General features: G+C 47.1%; 1 protein-coding gene across 4 annotated transcripts in view; it reads left to right on the top strand.

Annotated features, from left to right (window-relative positions):
* Positions 1-17,190, top strand: part of LOC146064866 (ryncolin-2-like) — an 85,921-nt gene extending 68,731 nt beyond the window's left edge. For all 4 annotated transcript variants that reach the window (XM_083178809.1, XM_083178806.1, XM_083178807.1 and 1 more), the window contains 6 exons: positions 5,735-6,267; positions 6,530-6,749; positions 8,482-8,610; positions 9,871-10,087; positions 14,005-14,200; positions 15,671-17,190. In XM_083178809.1, coding sequence (XP_083034935.1) covers positions 5,908-6,267; positions 6,530-6,749; positions 8,482-8,610; positions 9,871-10,087; positions 14,005-14,200; positions 15,671-15,814 — 1,266 coding nt within the window. In that variant the 5' untranslated portion in view covers positions 5,735-5,907 and the 3' untranslated portion in view covers positions 15,815-17,190. The remainder of the gene's footprint in view (positions 1-5,734; positions 6,268-6,529; positions 6,750-8,481; positions 8,611-9,870; positions 10,088-14,004; positions 14,201-15,670) is intronic.
* The last annotated feature ends 1,385 nt before the right edge of the window (positions 17,191-18,575 follow it).

The raw sequence follows: 18,575 nt of genomic DNA, 5'->3' as shown, positions 1-18,575 counted from the left end.
GGGAGGTGTAATGTACATGTGGGGGAGGTGTGATGGGCATGTGTGGGAGGTGTGATGGACATGTGGGGGAGGTGTGATGGGCATGTGGGGGAGGTGTGATGGACATGTGGGGGAGGTGTGACACGTATGTGATGGGCATGTGTGGGAGGTGTGATGGGCATGTGGGGGAGGTGTAATGTACATGTGGGGGAGATGTGATGGGCATGTGGGGGAGGTGTGATGGACATGTGGGGGAGGTGTGATGGACAAGTGAGTGAGGTGTGATGGGCATGTGGGGGAGGTGTGATGGACATGTGGGGGAGGTGTGATGTACATGTGAGGGAGGTGTGACGGACATGTGGGGGAGGTGTGACGGGCATGTGTGGGAGGTGTGATGGGCATGTGGGGGAGGTGTGATGGACATGTGGGGGAGGTGTGATGGACATGTGGGGGAGGTGTGACGGGCATGTGGGGGAGGTGTGACGGGCATGTGGGGGAGGTGTGACGGGCATGTGGGGGAGGTGTGATGTACATGTGGGGGAGGTGTAATGTACATGTGGGGGAGGTGTGATGGGCATGTGGGGGAGGTGTAATGTACATGTGGGGGAGATGTGATGGGCATGTGGGGGAGGTGTGATGGACATGTGTGGGAGGTGTGATGGACATGTGGGGGAGGTGTGATGGGCATGTGTGGGAGGTGTGATGGGCATGTGGGGGAGGTGTAATGTACATGTGGGGGAGATGTGATGGGCATGTGGGGGGAGGTGTGACGGACATGTGGGGGAGGTGTGACGGACATGTGGGGGAGGTGTGACGGACATGTGGGGGAGGTGTGACGGGCATGTGGGGGAGGTGTGACGGGCATGTGGGGGAGGTGCGACGGACATGTGGGGGAGGTGTGATGGGCATGTGAGGGAGGTGTGATGGACATGTGGGGGAGGTGTGATGGGCATGTGGGGGAGGTGTGATGGGCATGTGGGGGAGGTGTGATGGACATGTGGGGGAGGTGTGATGGGCATGTGGGGGAGGTGTGATGGGCATGTGGGGGAGGTGTGACGGACATGTGGGGGAGGTGTGACGGGCATGTGGGGGAGGTGCGACGGGCATGTGGGGGAGGTGTGATGGGCATGTGAGGGAGGTGTGATGGACATGTGGGGGAGGTGTGATGGGCATGTGGGGGAGGTGTGATGGGCATGTGGGGGAGGTGTGATGGGCATGTGGGGGGAGGTGTGATGGACATGTGGATGAGGTGTGATGGACATGTGGGGGAGGTGTGACACGTATGTGATGGGCATGTGGATGAGGTGTGATGGGCATGTGGGGGAGGTGTGATGTACATGTGGGGGAGGTGTGATGGACATATGGGGGAGGTGTGATGGACATGTGGGGGAGGTGTGATGGGCATGTGGGGGAGGTGTGATGGGCATGTGGGGGAGGTGTGATGTACATGTGGGGGAGGTGTGATGGACATGTGGGGGAGGTGTGATGGACATGTGGGGGAGGTGTGATGGGCATGTGGGGGAGGTGTGATGGGCATGTGGGGGAGGTGTGATGTACAAGTGGGGGAGGTGTGATGGACATGTGGGGGAGGTGTGATGTACATGTGGGGGAGGTGTGATGGACATGTGGGGGAGGTGTGATGGACATGTGGGGGAGGTGTGACACGTATGTGATGGGCATGTGGAGGAGGTGTGATGGACATGTGGGGAAGGTGTGATGGGCATGTGGGGGAGGTGTGATGGACATGTGGAGGAGGTGTGATGGACATGTGGGGAAGGTGTGATGGGCATGTGGGGGAGGTGTGATGGACATGTGGGGGAGGTGTGATAGGCATGTGTGTGGGGGGGTGTGATTAATATATGGTGTGGTCTGGTGCATATCTAACATGGATATATATATATATAATGTACGGTTTAATAAATAGCTGAATACGCACGCAGGTTGCCATGTTTAGGAATACAGTCCCGCTGATTAGTTGATGACATTAGTGGGACTAAACCGATTCGTGTTTTAGAAGGAGAACGTCAGATTATTGCACTGTAGGAGCGGCGGATTATTATTCCAGCTCAGTTTCGGTGTCTGTGTCTTTAATAGATCTTGGAAAGATACTTTGGTATAGTAGCGGTTCCCCAACTGTGAGTCCTAACCCCAAATTGGGTTCCGACCATCTCAGCATGGGGTCGTGACACTATGTTGCTGACCGTCAGACCAATGACCAGTGGAGGCTCCAGGGGTGGGGCTGCAGCACAGTTCAAAATTCAAATACGGGAGCCACACCCACTGCCACCAACTGTCATTCCAAACTGACTCACTGGACTGTGCTACTTTCCCCAAATCCAAAGCCCTCCCAGCAGGTAAACTAAAATTTGCATGAATATATTAAAAACACAAGTGCAGGGCAGGGACCCCGAAAGGAGCTCGTCTTTGCAATTGTGTAATAAATGAGGTGATCGTATTAGCAGACACCTCACTTCTGTCTTGTGCCTCCGCAATGCTGCCATGCACGTGACCACACATGTGTCGCTGGGGTCCTGTTATACAATTTTATTGTTTGATGGGGTCCAAGAGCAAAATAGTTTGAGAACTCCTGTGGTAGGGAACAGGGGCGCCGATTTCCTTTTTTTTCGATGAGTGCTCCCAACACCCGCCAAACCCCCCCCCCCCCCCCCCAAAAAAAAAAAACAGCCCACACCACCCCGGACTCACCCGCTGCTCGCTGTCGGGGTCTGGGAGCAGCAGCATCGCCGCAGCGGGGTCCCAGCAGCAGCGGATAAGCCGTCAGCAGCAGGGTCCCTGCGGAAGATGGGGACTAGCAGCGGACCCCCGCTGATGACAGCATATCCGCTGCTGGGACCCCGCTGCCGTGGCCGGTGCCGTGGGTGCTCCTCACCTTCCGTGGGTGCTCGGGCCCCGGAGCACCCACAGTTTCGGCGCCTATGCTAGGGAATAGAATTTTCAGGCAAAAGAAAGTTCTAGACACACAACAGCGCCACCTATTGTAAAATCAGTTCACCGTTAGGTCGCCAACAAAAAGGCCAACACGTGACCGCTATTGGTCATAGGTCGACACATTAAAAAGACCACATGACCACTATTGGTCGACATACCTTGGGTCAACATGGCCAAAATGTCGACACACAAAAAAGTTGACATGACTGTTTAAAAAAAAATACAAAAAAGGTGGTTTTTCATACTTTACTTTCCAAGTGGACATAGTTGGATTATATTAGTGTGCCAAGCGTAGTGAGGCATCGTGCCCGAAGCATGGCAAGCGAAGCGAGCCATGTGAGGGGACGCGGTACACTTTTACAGTGCCCATGTCGACATATGTTGACATATACACCAAAAACAGGGGGAAAAGCATGTCAACCATGTCCAATTCAACCAATTGCATGTGTCGACCTAAGACATGTCAACCTTTTCCATGTGTTGACCTATGGCCTGTCGAAGACCAATAGTAGTCAACCTATTGGCTGTGAACCCGCTTACTGTTGACCCTATGACCTTATACCCCCACCTATGTCCCCTCTGGAGGTTAAATGGGCAATATTTAGGAGATAAAAAAAAGTACTGTCGTACACTGTAGGGTACACATCTCCAGATGTTATACCTAAAGTAGGGCTGGGCAACACCGGCCCTCCAGATGTTGATTAACTACACATCCCAGCATGCCTTGCATCAGTTTCAGCATGGCCACATAGCAAAACTAATGCAAAGCATCCTGGGATGTGTAGTTCATTAACATCTGGAGGGCCGGTGTTGCCGAGCCCTGACCTAAAGGTACCTAAAATTTGCTGACGGAGGATTGCCATGTAGGTGTGTGTCTTAATTCTGCTTGGATGATTATCATGAACCCATCAATCCCCTTCTTCATACACCATTTAAAAAAAAAAAAAAAAAAAGTTGATCAACTTTTTGAATTTTGGAAAAGTTCTTTAGAAGTTAGACAACACCTTTAGTTAGATACTTCAAAACTCTATAACTACAGCTGAGACAACCCTCTTAGAAAAAGTAAAGTTGCAATAACGTTATTTATTTATTTATTTATTTATTTACAGGTTCTTATATAGCGCAGCAGATTCCGTTGCGCTTTACAATAGTAGACAGTTGGCAATTATTAGTCACAAAATATAGAAATAATCATCTAAAAAAGTCTCAAATGACGGAAAACTTTATTAATACCGGCCCTCCCGCTTCCAGGTTTTTTTTTATATATATATATATAGATTTGATAATGGGCTCAATACCTGGACCTTATTGACTCTTTGTACGGATAAAACGTGCTTGAAGAGTTTGTGAGCAGTCCGATCTATTAGCCGGACGAATATGGGTTCTTGTCAATTGTCCTCTCCCATTGTGAAGCTCGGCGTATGAAGATCAGCCTTGGATGAAGAGCACTTAATCTTAATTGAATCTTTGGGGAGGGCAGTATTTTATTTTCCTTTAGAAATCCAACAAGAACGCCTTTTGAGAGTCGATTGACATTAATGTCTATTTGTGTGTTGTGCTTTTACAATGACCCAAGATGATGGATGGCCTTTTCTGAGTGCGGGTGATAAAAATGGACCAAATACAGCATTTTTAAGTCTTCTAGGGTACAAGAGCCTCCATCCCACTCAGAGTGCCCTAAATTAGGGAGAATTCAAGAAGGGATTTAATGGTCTGCATTATGAATTATCTAGAAGAAATGCGGCTCATTACCTCTCTCAATACTTCTCCAAGGCGGTTCTTTTAAAAAAAATAAAAATGAATGTGCTGTGGCTAATACTTTGTGTTTTCTATAATTGTTGCCTATTCGGAGAAAAACATTTTTTTCAGTGTCCGAGAACATACGAACGTAGTCTGAGGCTACAAGGAGAATATTTTGGAGGTGTTCAAAATGGCCTCTAGACTTTTGGGTTAGGTAAGCCTATTGTCTGTTGACCTAATGCATGGTTGACAGGTAGTAGTTTGATGTGGACACAAGCATAAGGTCGATATGAGTTTTTCAATTTGTAAAAAAATGTTTCTTTTTAAAACGTTGTCATACTTTGCCAGCTGCGATTGTGAACGGTCGTTTGTTGAGCGCACCGGTAAAGGGACAGCGTGCAGTACACGTTGATCTATTCGGATATACAGGATTCCATTGATCTGATTGCCCCTCTCCAAATAAACGGAGACCAAGGCTTCTGACCTCCCACATTGCCATTATGGTCACTAGTGCCAAGCAGCGTTTCAAAAAGGAGAGGTAATTGCCCGTGATTCATTCATTCACTTTTGTTCCAACAGAGGGGACTTATGCATTTTTAATATTGCATCGAATACTTTTTACATTCTTGATTTTCATATTTTATTATTTAATTTTTATGTGCGCTGGATCCACCTCCATTTAACAGTGATAGGGTTTTAGCGCAAGCAATCTCAAACGTGCAGTTCATGCAAGACAGCCCAAGAACTTACAGGAACTGGAGGCTTTTTGCCAAGAAGAATGGGCGGCTTTACCATCTGAGAAAATAAAGAGCCTCATCCACAACTGCCACAAAAGACTTCAAGCTGTCATTGATGTTAAAGGGGGCAATACACAGTATTAAGAACTGGGGTATGTAAACTTTTGATCAGGGTCATTTGGGCAGTTTCTGTTGTCATTATGATTTAAAAAGAGTAAACACAGTTGTTTGACAATAAATGGCTTCACCCAACCATGAAAAAGGTTGTTAGGCTGGGATATGGTTGCTATGTCGACACTGATTTTAACCTCTGTTTTCTTCTGTTTTAGGCTTTGAGGTGTGGAACTCATGGACCGTACATGCATGGGAACACAATATTGGAGAAATAAAGTTTCATCGTTGACTAAATAAGGAGTCTGACAATCTCCTAGGTGCCGCACAGAGAGACCAGGCGGCCATCTTGTCTTTGGTGACTCATTTTGTTGTCGTTGGTTTTTACAAAATGGCCACCCTCCTGCTTCTGTCTGCTTTAATATGGACTCTAATACCAGGCTCCACCACCCTGAATGAGCACGCCCACCATCAGGGGCCCCAGTCTCCGGCTCATAGTGACCCTGGACATATGCGCTGTGGGGAATACAGCAACCAGATCCTGGCGAACGGAAGGTGTAAGATTATCGCTACATTGCCTCAGCAAGATGGCCACCGCTGTCCTGACATGTTCCGCTGCACGGATGAGGTCATGTACTGGCTCCATGAGAATGAGAATAGACGCCAGGAAATTCTGGGGCTCCGAGAGCTGGTTTCAGAGCTTCAGGAGGAACTGAGGAACCATAGACGCCGGCTGAGGCTGTTAGACCAGGTAATTACCACACCCAGGGGTAAATGTACTAAGATGGGAGTACTATTTCAGATGGGACGTTGCTATAGGCAACCAGTCAGAATCTACGAATAATTGACTGGATACCCCCTCACTTGGCTGCCAGTGAGTCGGGTTGGAGTGGCAGTTGGTGGCAGTGGGTTTGGCTCCCATATTTGAACACAATGGTCGCAAGGACAACATAACTCGTATAACAGAACCCTTACCTGCCTGATACATCCTGCCCATCCTGTTATCTTTGCAGCCTGAGGAAGATCATTCTAACTCCACCCTGACGCACAGGGTCTACAGCCTGGAGGTCTGGGCCAGGGAGAGCAGTACATTGCAGCACCTACAGGCCGGCTACATCTATGACATCCAGGCTCAACTCCGCAACCTGTCACAGTGGGTGAATGGGACCGGTCGGGACTCTCCATGCCCAGACCCTGCAGCACTCAGAGCAGGGCAGCTGCCACCCTCCTCAGGTGGGTAAAGTGGTGGTGGAGGAAGGGGGGGGGATCATGGTTCTCTATCTGTAGAAGTAAGGAGTGACCCGCCAGAGGTGGGGCCAGCTGAGTCAGGGACGTCCACTGCTCCCTCATGTACAGTAGCCAATGAGAGAGGGAGGGACAGAGATAGAGGGGGAGGAGAGAAGGGATAGAGAGATAGAGGGGGGAGGACGGAGGGGATAGAGAGAGAGGGTCAGATGCACTAAGCTTCAAAAGTGATAAAATGGAGAGTGATAAACAACCAACCAATCAGCTCCTGCCTGACACTTTTCAGACACAGCCTGTGACATGGCAGGTGGGAGCTGATTGTCTGGCTGCTTACCTTTTTCCATTTTATCACTTTTGAATCTTAGCACATCTGGCCCAGAGAGAGAGGAGAGCAGAGTTGTGTGGGTGTGACCGTTGCTGTGTCAGTTTGGCCGATGCTGTGTGTGTGTGGGTGTGACCAGTGCATACTTGGCAACTTTTGAAAACTCCTCTCTGGGAGAAGCCCGGACGAGGCTTCGTTTTGGGGGTGGGGCGAGGCTGATGTCCTAAGCCCCGACCCCACGACCGGCAGCCGCATTAATTCGCGGGTCCGAGGATGGGGGGAAAGGGCTAAAATGTCGCAAAATGACGCGATTTGCGTCATTTAGCCCCTCCCTGCGGACCAGCAAAATTCGGAAATTTATACCGTGGGGAAGGGGGGAGCAGGGGCTGTGGCTACAATACTGGAGACTTGCCCACCTTCCCGGGGGCCGGGAGGGGGACCCCATTTGCGGGACCCTCCCGGCCATTCCGGACAAGTATGGACCAGTGCTGTGTCAGAGTGTTATGGGTATGTAAACAGCTACACTATCAGCGCCGCTGTCTCCCCAAATACATAACAATAAGAACAATCCCATTATAATGAGCCATCTAGAAAACCAATATGTTGTCTCTGCAACATATCTACTGTCTATCGCCATCGTAACCTTCATGGTGTTGTTTCTACAAGTCTAAGAGGTCCATTCACTAGGAAACCATGTTAATCGTGATCATTTACATTTCAATTCACAACCTTATTTCAATTACAAAATGTGTTGTTCATCATCGGCCATATTTGCTTACTCTACTGGATTGTCCGGGAGCCCCCGAAAATCGTGTGGCGCTCCCAGCCCCACGGTGGGGCAGACATATCTCCCAGTGCTGGCGTTATCCCTCTGCACCCCACGGGCCTGCTCGTAGCTGTCCTTGCATGTGAGGGGTTCGGGGAGGCTGATGATGTCATTTGTGCTGAATTACTTTATCATAGCCCCGCCCCCCCACTATTCAAAGGTGGTAATCTGTCCATTGAATAACAAGGGGTGGGGCAACATTAAATCCACACCCCTGCACCACCCACCCATGTTGGGGCCCACGTCCCTCATTATACTGACCTGGCTGCACCCTCCCACAGGCCCAATTACAATGGGGCAATCCTGCTAATTTTACCCTGACCCGCATGGGTTCCAGTCGCGTGGGTGTCAGTGGTTGATCCAATGCATGTCGACCCATTGACCCATAACCTTTTTTGGCCTGGCAGTGCCTCTGACGCAGCAGGTGCCAATTCAAACAAACCCTAGTTGGGAGATATGTGAACCTGTATAAGTGAATAATGACATTTCTATGACACTGTTTATTCTCTGGTCCAAGCTGTGCGGTCAGTGACCACCAGAGGTTAATGACTCAGCTGCATTTCCACTTGCAGAGCCCAGAAGCTGCCAGTCGGACTGTGCAGCCCTGTACTACAATGGGATCCGCACATCAGGAGTCTATACGTTACTGCCATCTAGTGGACAAACCTCGAAAGATGTTTTCTGTGACATGGACACTGAAGGTAATAGGGTAATTGTTACCTCTATGGGGCTTATATAGTTTGCTAAAATCACAAACTGTTGCTGCTTGCTATAGCATGGTGGGGGCCGCCCAGCGTGAGACAGAACGCACTGCAAGCGCAATTTGTATTGCGAAGGAAGGCGCACTTCCACCATGTTTCCTGTCACAACAGTGGTGTTATGCATCGACCCGAGAACGGTCCGGGCACTCCGGTGGTGTCTGGACCACTTCCTGCAAAACCATCGCATTGTGTAATTATCTGTATAGTGCATGTTAGACAATGAAAGTAACTGTCTCATTGGATGATAGATAAGAATATGCAAATAAGTCCTGTGTGTCTCTTGGCCCTGCACCGGCAACCAGTGGCCCCCCTGCAAGTGCTCCACGGCACCCAGTTTGGGAGCCAATGGTATGTGATACTGTACATACTTATCTACCCTCCCGGAATGGCTGGGAGGTCCCTGCCCATTCCGGTGGGAAATGTGGGCAAGTCCCCCGCTATCCTTATTGTCCGCTGGTGCCCTCTCTGCAGGGGGGTTCATGGGGACAAAATTATGTTGAATTGTGTCAGCGTGGCCCCATCCCCCGCTGTACAATGCCTGTAATAGCGACATTGTACAGCGGGGGCGTGGCCAAGATGACACGAATGCAGGATGCACGCCACCTGCACATCCTCCTCCAGTGAGTCCTGCCCCCTTTTGAGGCGCGCCTGCAGACGTTGGCCCCTGCTTCGCCGAGCTGGCTGGTCTCTCATGGACAGACATGAAGTGCTATGCTTTTTGTTCTTACAATATTTGTATTATACATATGTAAAATAAATACATAAGTAACAAATAAAAATCTTCCCATCCAAAAAGAGTCTGGTGCGGGTTTGCGGCTCTTATCCTGGAAATCTAGTTTGCCGAGTTGTCCTGAACAGCAGTATCGTTATCAGTGCAATAATTCAGGGAGGAGATCACGATATCCCTGAAATCATGGATTTAACTCGCTCTAGATCTGCACACGTGGAATAAATGCGTTCATACCTGGCATCTGCGGTGGTACGCATGTAACTATACATCAACTCTTCCCATGGTTACCATGGTCCTAGTGCCCTGGCACCTCTCTGTACCAAGCACATCTGGTGCGCAGGAGAAAATGCCCTAATGTTGTTTCCATGCATGTAACAATAAGTGACTGGGGGTAGTGAAATGATGGAGGGCACAAGGCGTCTCGTAGGTCATTACAAATCTATAAGGTAAATCTGGGGTCTGTCTGGCAGGTGGAGGATGGACGGTTATACAGCGGCGGCAGGATGGAGCCGTCAACTTCACCCGGACCTGGGCTGAGTATAAGGAAGGTTTTGGAAGTGTGGACGGCGAGTTCTGGCTGGGGAACGAGAACATCCACCGGATGACGAGAGGAGGAGGGTATTCACTGCGCATTGACCTGGAGGACTGGGCGGGCCAACATAAATATGCGCTCTACAGGGAGTTCAGGCGAGTAGTAATAATACTAACGTAGTAACACTAACATAGTAATAATGCTAAGGCAGTAACACTGACATAGTAATACCAATGTAATAATACTAACATAGTAACACTAACATAGTAATAATGCTAAGGCAGTAACACTGACATAGTAATACCAATGTAATAATACTAACATAGTAACACTAACATAGTAATAATGCTAAGGCAGTAACACTGACATAGTAATAATACTAAGGGATTAACACTAACATAGTAATAATGGTAAGGCAATAACACTAACAGCAATGTAATAATACTAATATAATAATACTAACGTAGTAACACTAACATAGTAATAATGGTAAGGCAGTAACACTGACATAGTAATACCAATGTAATAATACTAAGGGATTAACACTAACATAGTAATAATGGTAAAGCAATAACACTAACAGCAATGTAATATTACTAAGGGATTAACACTAATATAGTAATACCAATGTAATAATATTAATTTAATAATACTAACGTAGTAACACTAACATAGAAATAATGCTAAGGCAGTCACACTGACATAGTAATAATACTAAGGGATTAACACTAACATAGTAATAATGGTAAGGCAATAACACTAACAGCAATGTACTAATACTAAGGGATTAACACTAACATAGTAATACCAATATAATAATACTAACGTAGTAACACTAACATAGTAATAATGCTAAGGCAGTAAAACTAACATAATAATACCAATGTAATAATGCTAAGGGATGAACACTAACATAGTAATACCAATGTAATAATACTAGCATAGTAACACTAACATAGTAATATGCTAAGACAATAACACTAACACCAATGTAATAATACTAAGGAATTAACACTAACATAGTAATACCAATGTAATAATATTAATTTAATAATACTAACGTAGTAACACTAACATAGAAATAATGCTAAGGCAGTCACACTGATATAGTAATAATACTAAGGGATTAACACTAACATAGTAATAATGCTAAGACAATAACACTAACACCAATGTAATAATACTAAGGAATTAACACTAACATAGTAATACCAATGTAATAATACGAACCGTAACATAGTAACACTAACAAAGTAATAATGCGAAGGCAATAACACTAACATAATAATACCAATGTAATAATACTAAGGGATTAACATTAACATAGTATTATCAATGTCATCATACTAATATAATAATACTAACGTACTAACACTAACATAGTGATAAAATAATGCTAAGGCAGTAACACCAATATTATCAATGTCATCATACTAATATAATAATACTAACGTACTAACACTAACATAGTGATAAAATAATGCTAAGGCAGTAACACCAATATTATAATACCAATGTAATAATGCTAAGCTATTAACACTAACATAGTTATACCAATGGAATAATACTAATATAATAATACTAACTTAGTAACAATACATAGTAGTAATGCTTAGGCAATAACACTTACATAATACCAATGTAATAATACTAATATAATAATAACATAGTAACACTAACATAGTAGTAATTCTAAGGCAATAACACTAACAGAATAATATCAATGTAATAATACTAATGTGTCAACAATAACATAGCAATACTAATGTAATAACACTAATATAATAATACTAATGTAGTAACACTAACATAATAATAATAATAATGTAAGGCAATACCACTAACATAGTAATGCCAATGTAATAATACTACTTTGATAATACTAACGTAGTAACACTAACATAGTAATGCCAATGTAATAATACTAATTTGATAATACTAACGTAGTAACACTAACATAGTAATGCCAATGTAATAATACTAATTTGATAATGCGGTACTTGCTTCCTAGCACGGCGCCCACGATCTAGATTGTATGTGTGGGGCTGATATCTCAAGCATTGCATGCATCTTATGTGTTTGTGCGGCATAAGATGCATGCGATGGACGAGATTTTTACATTGGAATCAATGTGAAATGGTCCCTGAGACCCAATTTTACATTGATTCCAATGTAAAAAGCCCACAAAACCCCAATTTTAATTGGTAACCCCCCTCATGGGTGAAATGCCCCCCCCATTGTTAACGCCACCCCACTATTGACGGCAACCCAAAGCATGGCGAGCGCAGCGGTACGCGTCCTCCGACCTTTTCATACCCCCCACTATCCACGTCGGCATGGAGTTGATTTTATATAGTGTGGCGAGCGCAGTGAGGGGACGCGGAATACATGTGAAGTAGTCCGCGTCCCCTCGCCACGCTTCGGGCTCGCTGCGCTCGCCACACTATATAAAATCAACTCCACGCCGGATAGTGGAGGTATGAAAAGGTCGGAGGACGCGTGCCGCCGCCGCCGCTCGCCACGTTTCGGGTTGGTGTTGATGGATCTTTTATCTTATGGCATCTTATGGATTTCATGGATCTAATGCATCTTATGGATGCATAAGATCCATGAGATCCATAAGATGAGATCCATAAGATGCGATATTGTACATACAATTAAAAATCTTTTTAATTGTATGTGATGGCATAAGATTGTATGCCTTAATTAAGGCATACAATCTTATGGGATGGGCGCCGTGCTAGGAAACAAGTACCGATAATACTAACGTAGTAACACTAACATAGTAATGCCAATGTAATAATACTAATTTGATAATACTTACTATCATAATTAGGCCAGTAAAGTAATACTGACAAGGCAATAACACATGGTTGCCTACCTGACCCTCTCCTTCAGGCCAGTATTCAATGTTAAATTACGCCATGTGCAGCGAATCCTGTTTAGGATTCGCTGCTCATTCGCAGGGTTCCGGAGGGCTGGAGCATTTGCTGCCAGCTCTCCCTGTCACCCTATTCAACGCCGCAGGGGCTCGCTGCTCCGAAGGCGATTTTTTATTCGCTGCAGGGAGCCGGGGGACGGAGACAGGGAGATGGAAGCCTCCCTGCCTGTGCCAGAATGTGTGTGTGGGGACACACCAAAAAAAAAAAAAAAAAAACCTTTATTTTAAAAGATAACTTTCCAGTTCACCTTAAAAAGATCTCGAATGCAAAACGGTGAATCAAGGCGAAAATCATGGTGAAAGCACACCTCCATCCTAGCACTGAATACACTCTCGGCGAATCCCAGTGAAAACCCCATTGAAATACACCAGCGACTTGCAGCGAGCATGAAACGGAGAACCGCCCGGCATTCACTGTTCGCTTTCGGCGAACAGGGAACATTGAATAGGGTGAATCAGATTCACTGCAAGGAGTGAAAACAGTATTGAATACTGCCCTCAGGGAGAAAATGCTCTGTTCCTGGACTTCCCTGGTAATGTATGATTGCCATCACCTGTGGTGACACCTTTCTTATCAGTTACCCAGCTCCCCACAGGTGCTGGCAATCCTACATTATCCATACCTCCCAGCATGCCCCTCTCCAGGAGGACACAATGCTCTGTTCCTGGGCTTCCCTGGTAATGTATGATTGCCAGCACCTGTGGTGACACCTTTCTTATCAGTTACCTAGCTCCCCACAGGTGCTGGCAATCCTACATTATCCACACCTCCCAGCATGCCCCTCTCCAGGAGGACACAATGCTCTGTTCCTGGGCTTCCCTGGTAATGTAGGATTGCCAGCACCTGTGGTGACACCTTTCTTATCAGTTACCTAGCTCCCCACAGGTGCTGGCAATCATACATTATCCATACCTCCCAGCATGCCCCTCTCCAGGAGGACACAATGCTCTGTTCCTGGGCTTCCCTGGTAATGTAGGATTGCCAGCACCTGTGGTGAACAGAGCACTTTCTCCCTCATGGAGAGGGTCAGGTAGGCAAGTATACTGCAAATGAATCAGGATAAAATTCTGCATGTTCCTAAGACTGAACCAGAGGCTCTGAATAAAGTTTTCTATGTTTATATTTGGCAGCATTGAAGACGAAACCAACTTGTACCGCCTGCACGTGTCCGGTCCCGGCGGTACTGTGGGGGACTCCTTCGCCTGGTACCACAACAAGCGGAGTTTCAGCACGCCGGAGTCTGGGAATCTGTGTGCAGAGATCTCTCATGGAGGCTGGTGGTACCATCAGTGCTTCTACTCCAACCTCAATGGGGTTTACTATGTGGTAAGGGCGGAAATACAATAGAACGTTCCCCAGTCACATCCGATGGAGCCAATCCCTGAGTAAGCCAAGCTGTGGAACAAGTGGTGGTAATATCAGGGCACTATTCCATCTGGCACACACTTTATTACATTATATTGCTTACATCTAGGGTAATGCTACCGCTGCATTTCCTACTAGCTGGCCTTGGGGCGGGATGCATCAAGCATGCGCCTCGTGCATCCCCTTCCGGCCTTCGCCAGCCCCTGCCTGAATGACTGGGGGTCCATCTGTAACTGTAGTTCATCATTGACGTGTTTTTCAATAAGGTGCAGATGCATTCAACTCTACATGAGCCCCTAAACACCTGCCCCCCAGGAGAACCGACAGGTCGCTCAGGCCCCGGTAAAATGAAAGGGACCACGGGACATCATTGCACACACAGAGGGACAAGGAATGGCCATCGGTGGGCCAATTAAAATGTGGGGGAGGGGCTTCAGGGTTGTCGAAGGAAGAGCTATACTCAGGGTCTCGGTACCTTGAAAAAAACCAAACATCGGATTTGCTGTGCCATCAATGGAGGGAAAACAACTGGTTCTCCACATCGATGGCAAAAGTATTCAACATCGGCCATAAACCATCAATGATTTTGAATCATCAATGGCCATCCCTTAGAGCTGTGATTGTGAACCTTGGTCCTCAACACTGCACTGGACCCCCCCAACACTGCACGTTTTCCAGGTCACCCGGCAGGTGCACAGGTGCACTCATTGTTCACTGACACATTTTAAAAGATCACAGGTGGAGCTAATTATTTCACCTGTGAGTCTGTGTGGAAACCTGGAAAACATTCACTGTGTGTGGTCCTGAGGACCGAGGTTGAGAACCACTGCCTGGGAGAGAGAGGACAGGCTGTAGCTATGTTACAGTATATACTAGAATGGCTATGGAGCGTTACTCTGTGTCACTGCTGTATTTGCAGGGGGGAAGGTATGTGAAAGGCCGCAGAATGATGGGGCCCGATGGCATTGTGTGGTCCTGAGGACCGAGGTTGAGAACCGCTGCCTGGGAGAGAGAGGACAGGCTGTAACTAGGTTACACTATATACTGGAATGGCGATGGAGAGTTACTCTGTGTCACTGCTGTATTTGCAGGGGGGAAGATATGTGAAAGGTCGCAGAATGATGGGGCCCGATGGCATTGTGTGGTCCTGAGGACCGAGGTTGAGAACCACTGCCGGGGAAAGAGAGGACAGGCTGTAGCTATGTTACAGTATATACTGGAATGGCTATGGAGCGTTACTCTGTGTCACTGCTGTATTTGCAGGGGGGAAGATATGTGAAAGGCCGCAGAATGATGGGGCCCGATGGCATTGTGTGGTCCCGAGGACCGAGGTTGAGAACCACTGCCTGGGAGAGGACAGGCTGTAGCTATGTTACACTATATACTGGAATGGCTATGGAGCGTTACTCTGTGTCACTGCTGTATTTGCAGGGGGGAAGATATGTGAAAGGCCGCAGAATGATGGGGCCCGATGGCATTGTGTGGCACAGCTGGAAGAACACAGACTATTACTCACTGAAGAGAGTTTCCCTGATGATACGGCCAAGAATGTTCCGCGCCCACGTATCCCCGTAGAAGTGATCACCCGCACATTGCAAGGTCATTGTGTATATAGATTATTTCCCATCATCAAGGACACAGTATGAAGGTTCTACACTTCCGGAAAAGGAGAACTTTTACCCTTTGCCAGTAAGATAATGTAAGAGACAAATACGAGAGGAGCGGGCGGCCAGGCAGCGCAGTAGTGGACGCTGGGAAATCAAAACTACAAACATTAGGAGAAAGATGTGTTATAAACTAGACACTGACTCTATGAACATCCAGTTACTTACCCAGTGGTGATAGTTTATCGATAGATAGCAGTGACAGCTGTACTCACTGTTACATGTACTCTGGTGATGGAGCAGAATGGGATTTCATACAGATATGCTGGCTCAGCTTCAATAGCAGCTGATCAGATCTCTCATAGTAGCATGGTAGAAGACTTCCATCCCCTATCATGTCACACTACACAGTCAAGACAAGATGGACCCTGCACATGTGCAGTAGAGATCTTGGCGGCCATCTTGGGATTGGTTATGAAGCCTGCCTGGAAAACAGGAAGAGAAGGCCACTTTGCCTGAGTGAACGCCTGACTGACACAGAGAAGCGACAGAGATGGGCGCGGCTTGGTTCACCTGTAGATACTCATAGGTGCATGTGGCTCAGTCAGGAGCACAGCGTGATAAAGTGCAGATCGGTACTTAAGGGCGTCCCTGGCATCAACTCAATACCGCCTGCAGCTTTGAGAGGGGCGATGTGTCCGATATCACTGTACAATATCTCTTTTATGCAGACTCCTGATGTAGGTGAATAAAATAGTTTTGGGGGAACGATCCCCATAATGTTATTATTCTACTGTGGGGTTCTGACACCTGCCAAATTGAGTATGGATCAGTAGGTCAGTCAGAAATAGTTGACATGAACAGGGTCAGTTTATTTAACAAATAACACGGAAACATCATGTCCTGTATCCTAAACCAAGCTCCAGTTTCACTGCATAATTCAAACCGAGATGTAATTCTGTTTGCAGGCTGCCACCTAGTGGACAAACTGTAATAGACACAACCTGAATACTGGGCTGCAATAGCTTGTGGGATACAGATGGCAGTGTACCGAGGATGGGCCAGAATTCATTGTTCGCAGAATTGACGTAAAAACTGCATACCCGAATAATACTAAAAAGATACCATCTGAGATTAGCACAGGAGACTGGGACCAGGCTGTCCCGTGTGGGTACAGGGGGAAGTAGGCAGGTGATTTCCATTTCCGCATCTGTAATTTGAGTTTTGACCATATGAATATGCGTGCAGCCTTAAAGAACCACACACAGAAGTACAGCGGTGACATACGCAGCCAGACAGTCACACATGGACATACTAAGGTGACAGACACAGCCAGACAGAGCCACACACAGATGTACGAAGGCTGGGGTAGCCAACGCTAGTCCTCGAGAGCTACCAACAGTGCATGTTTTGCAGGTCTCCTCACAGAATCACAAGTCAGCTAATTAGCTCCATCTGTGTATCTTTTAAAATGTGTCAGTGATTAATGAGTGCAGCAGCTAGGTTGTCTGGAAAATGTGAACTGTTGGTAGCTCTCGAGGGCTAGGGTTGGCTACCACTGTACTAAGGTGACAGATGCAGCCAGACAGAGCCACACGGACATACTAAGGTGACAGACACAGCAGGACAGAGCCACACACGGACCTAGTAAGGTGACAGACACAGCAGGACAGAGCCGCACGCCTATGTACCAAGGTGACAGACACAGACAGAACCACACGTGGACGTACTAAGGTGACACACAGCCAGACCCGCATGCGAAAGTACCAAGGTGACAGACAGAACCGCACGTGGGCGTACTAAGGCGACAGACGCAGCCAGACAGAACCGCACGCGGACGTACTAAGGCGACAGACGCAGCCAGACAGAACCGCACGCGGACGTACTAAGGCGACAGATGCAGCCAGACAGAACCGCACGCGGACGTACTAAGGCGACAGACGCAGCCAGACAGAACTGCACGCGGACGTAAGAAGGATGAGGTGCTATTTCCTGATCTCCTGTCACCTTCTGCTCACTGATATATCACACAGGAGCTGGGAGGAATATCAGGATCACAGATTTGGAGTATTAATCAGTTATGTGACCTTTGATGTTCCTGAACTCTTGTGAGGGGCTATTTGCAAGGCAGACGCACCTATGTACAGACATGGAGGAGGGAGACTGTGCACAGCTCCTGTGTGACCGAGCCGGGGGATAATTACCATATAGGCATTTGTTCTAGAATGTATTTTTTGCCATTTGAAGGGTACAACATGTTTTTCTTAATTCCATGGCTCATGTTTCTTCACTTTTCTCCTTTTCTTTGGCTTATACAGTAGAAGCAATTAGTAGTAATTACCTGCCAATTACCACTTATTAAACTGGAATTAGGGGTAAATTGCAGGAATCTATCCTACAGATTACTCTATGCCAGGCTATATACAAGCACATTTAGCATCTCATTTTACTAGGACCCCATATTGAATACAGTAATACCCCTTTTCCACTTGCAAAAATATCCCGGGTTTTTGCACATAAACGCGCATCAACCCGGGATTTAGTGCAGTGTGAAAGGGTCTTTAAGGAACATCCGTCAGTGTGAATGGTCCCGATCGGGTACACGGGACTTTACGCTACCAGAATGATTCCAGCAGCCAGTTCTCCCGGCGGGGTCTGCGTGACACACAGCCTGTGCAGCGGCGGCATGGCCTCCGCAGAGGAGACTGGCTCCTTCGGTACACGAGACTTTA

The sequence above is a fragment of the Crinia signifera genome, chromosome 3, assembly GCF_055691185.1.
Source record: "Crinia signifera chromosome 3, ASM5569118v1, whole genome shotgun sequence".
Lineage (NCBI taxonomy): Eukaryota > Metazoa > Chordata > Amphibia > Anura > Myobatrachidae > Crinia > Crinia signifera.
This window is presented reverse-complemented; position numbering and strand designations above follow the sequence as displayed.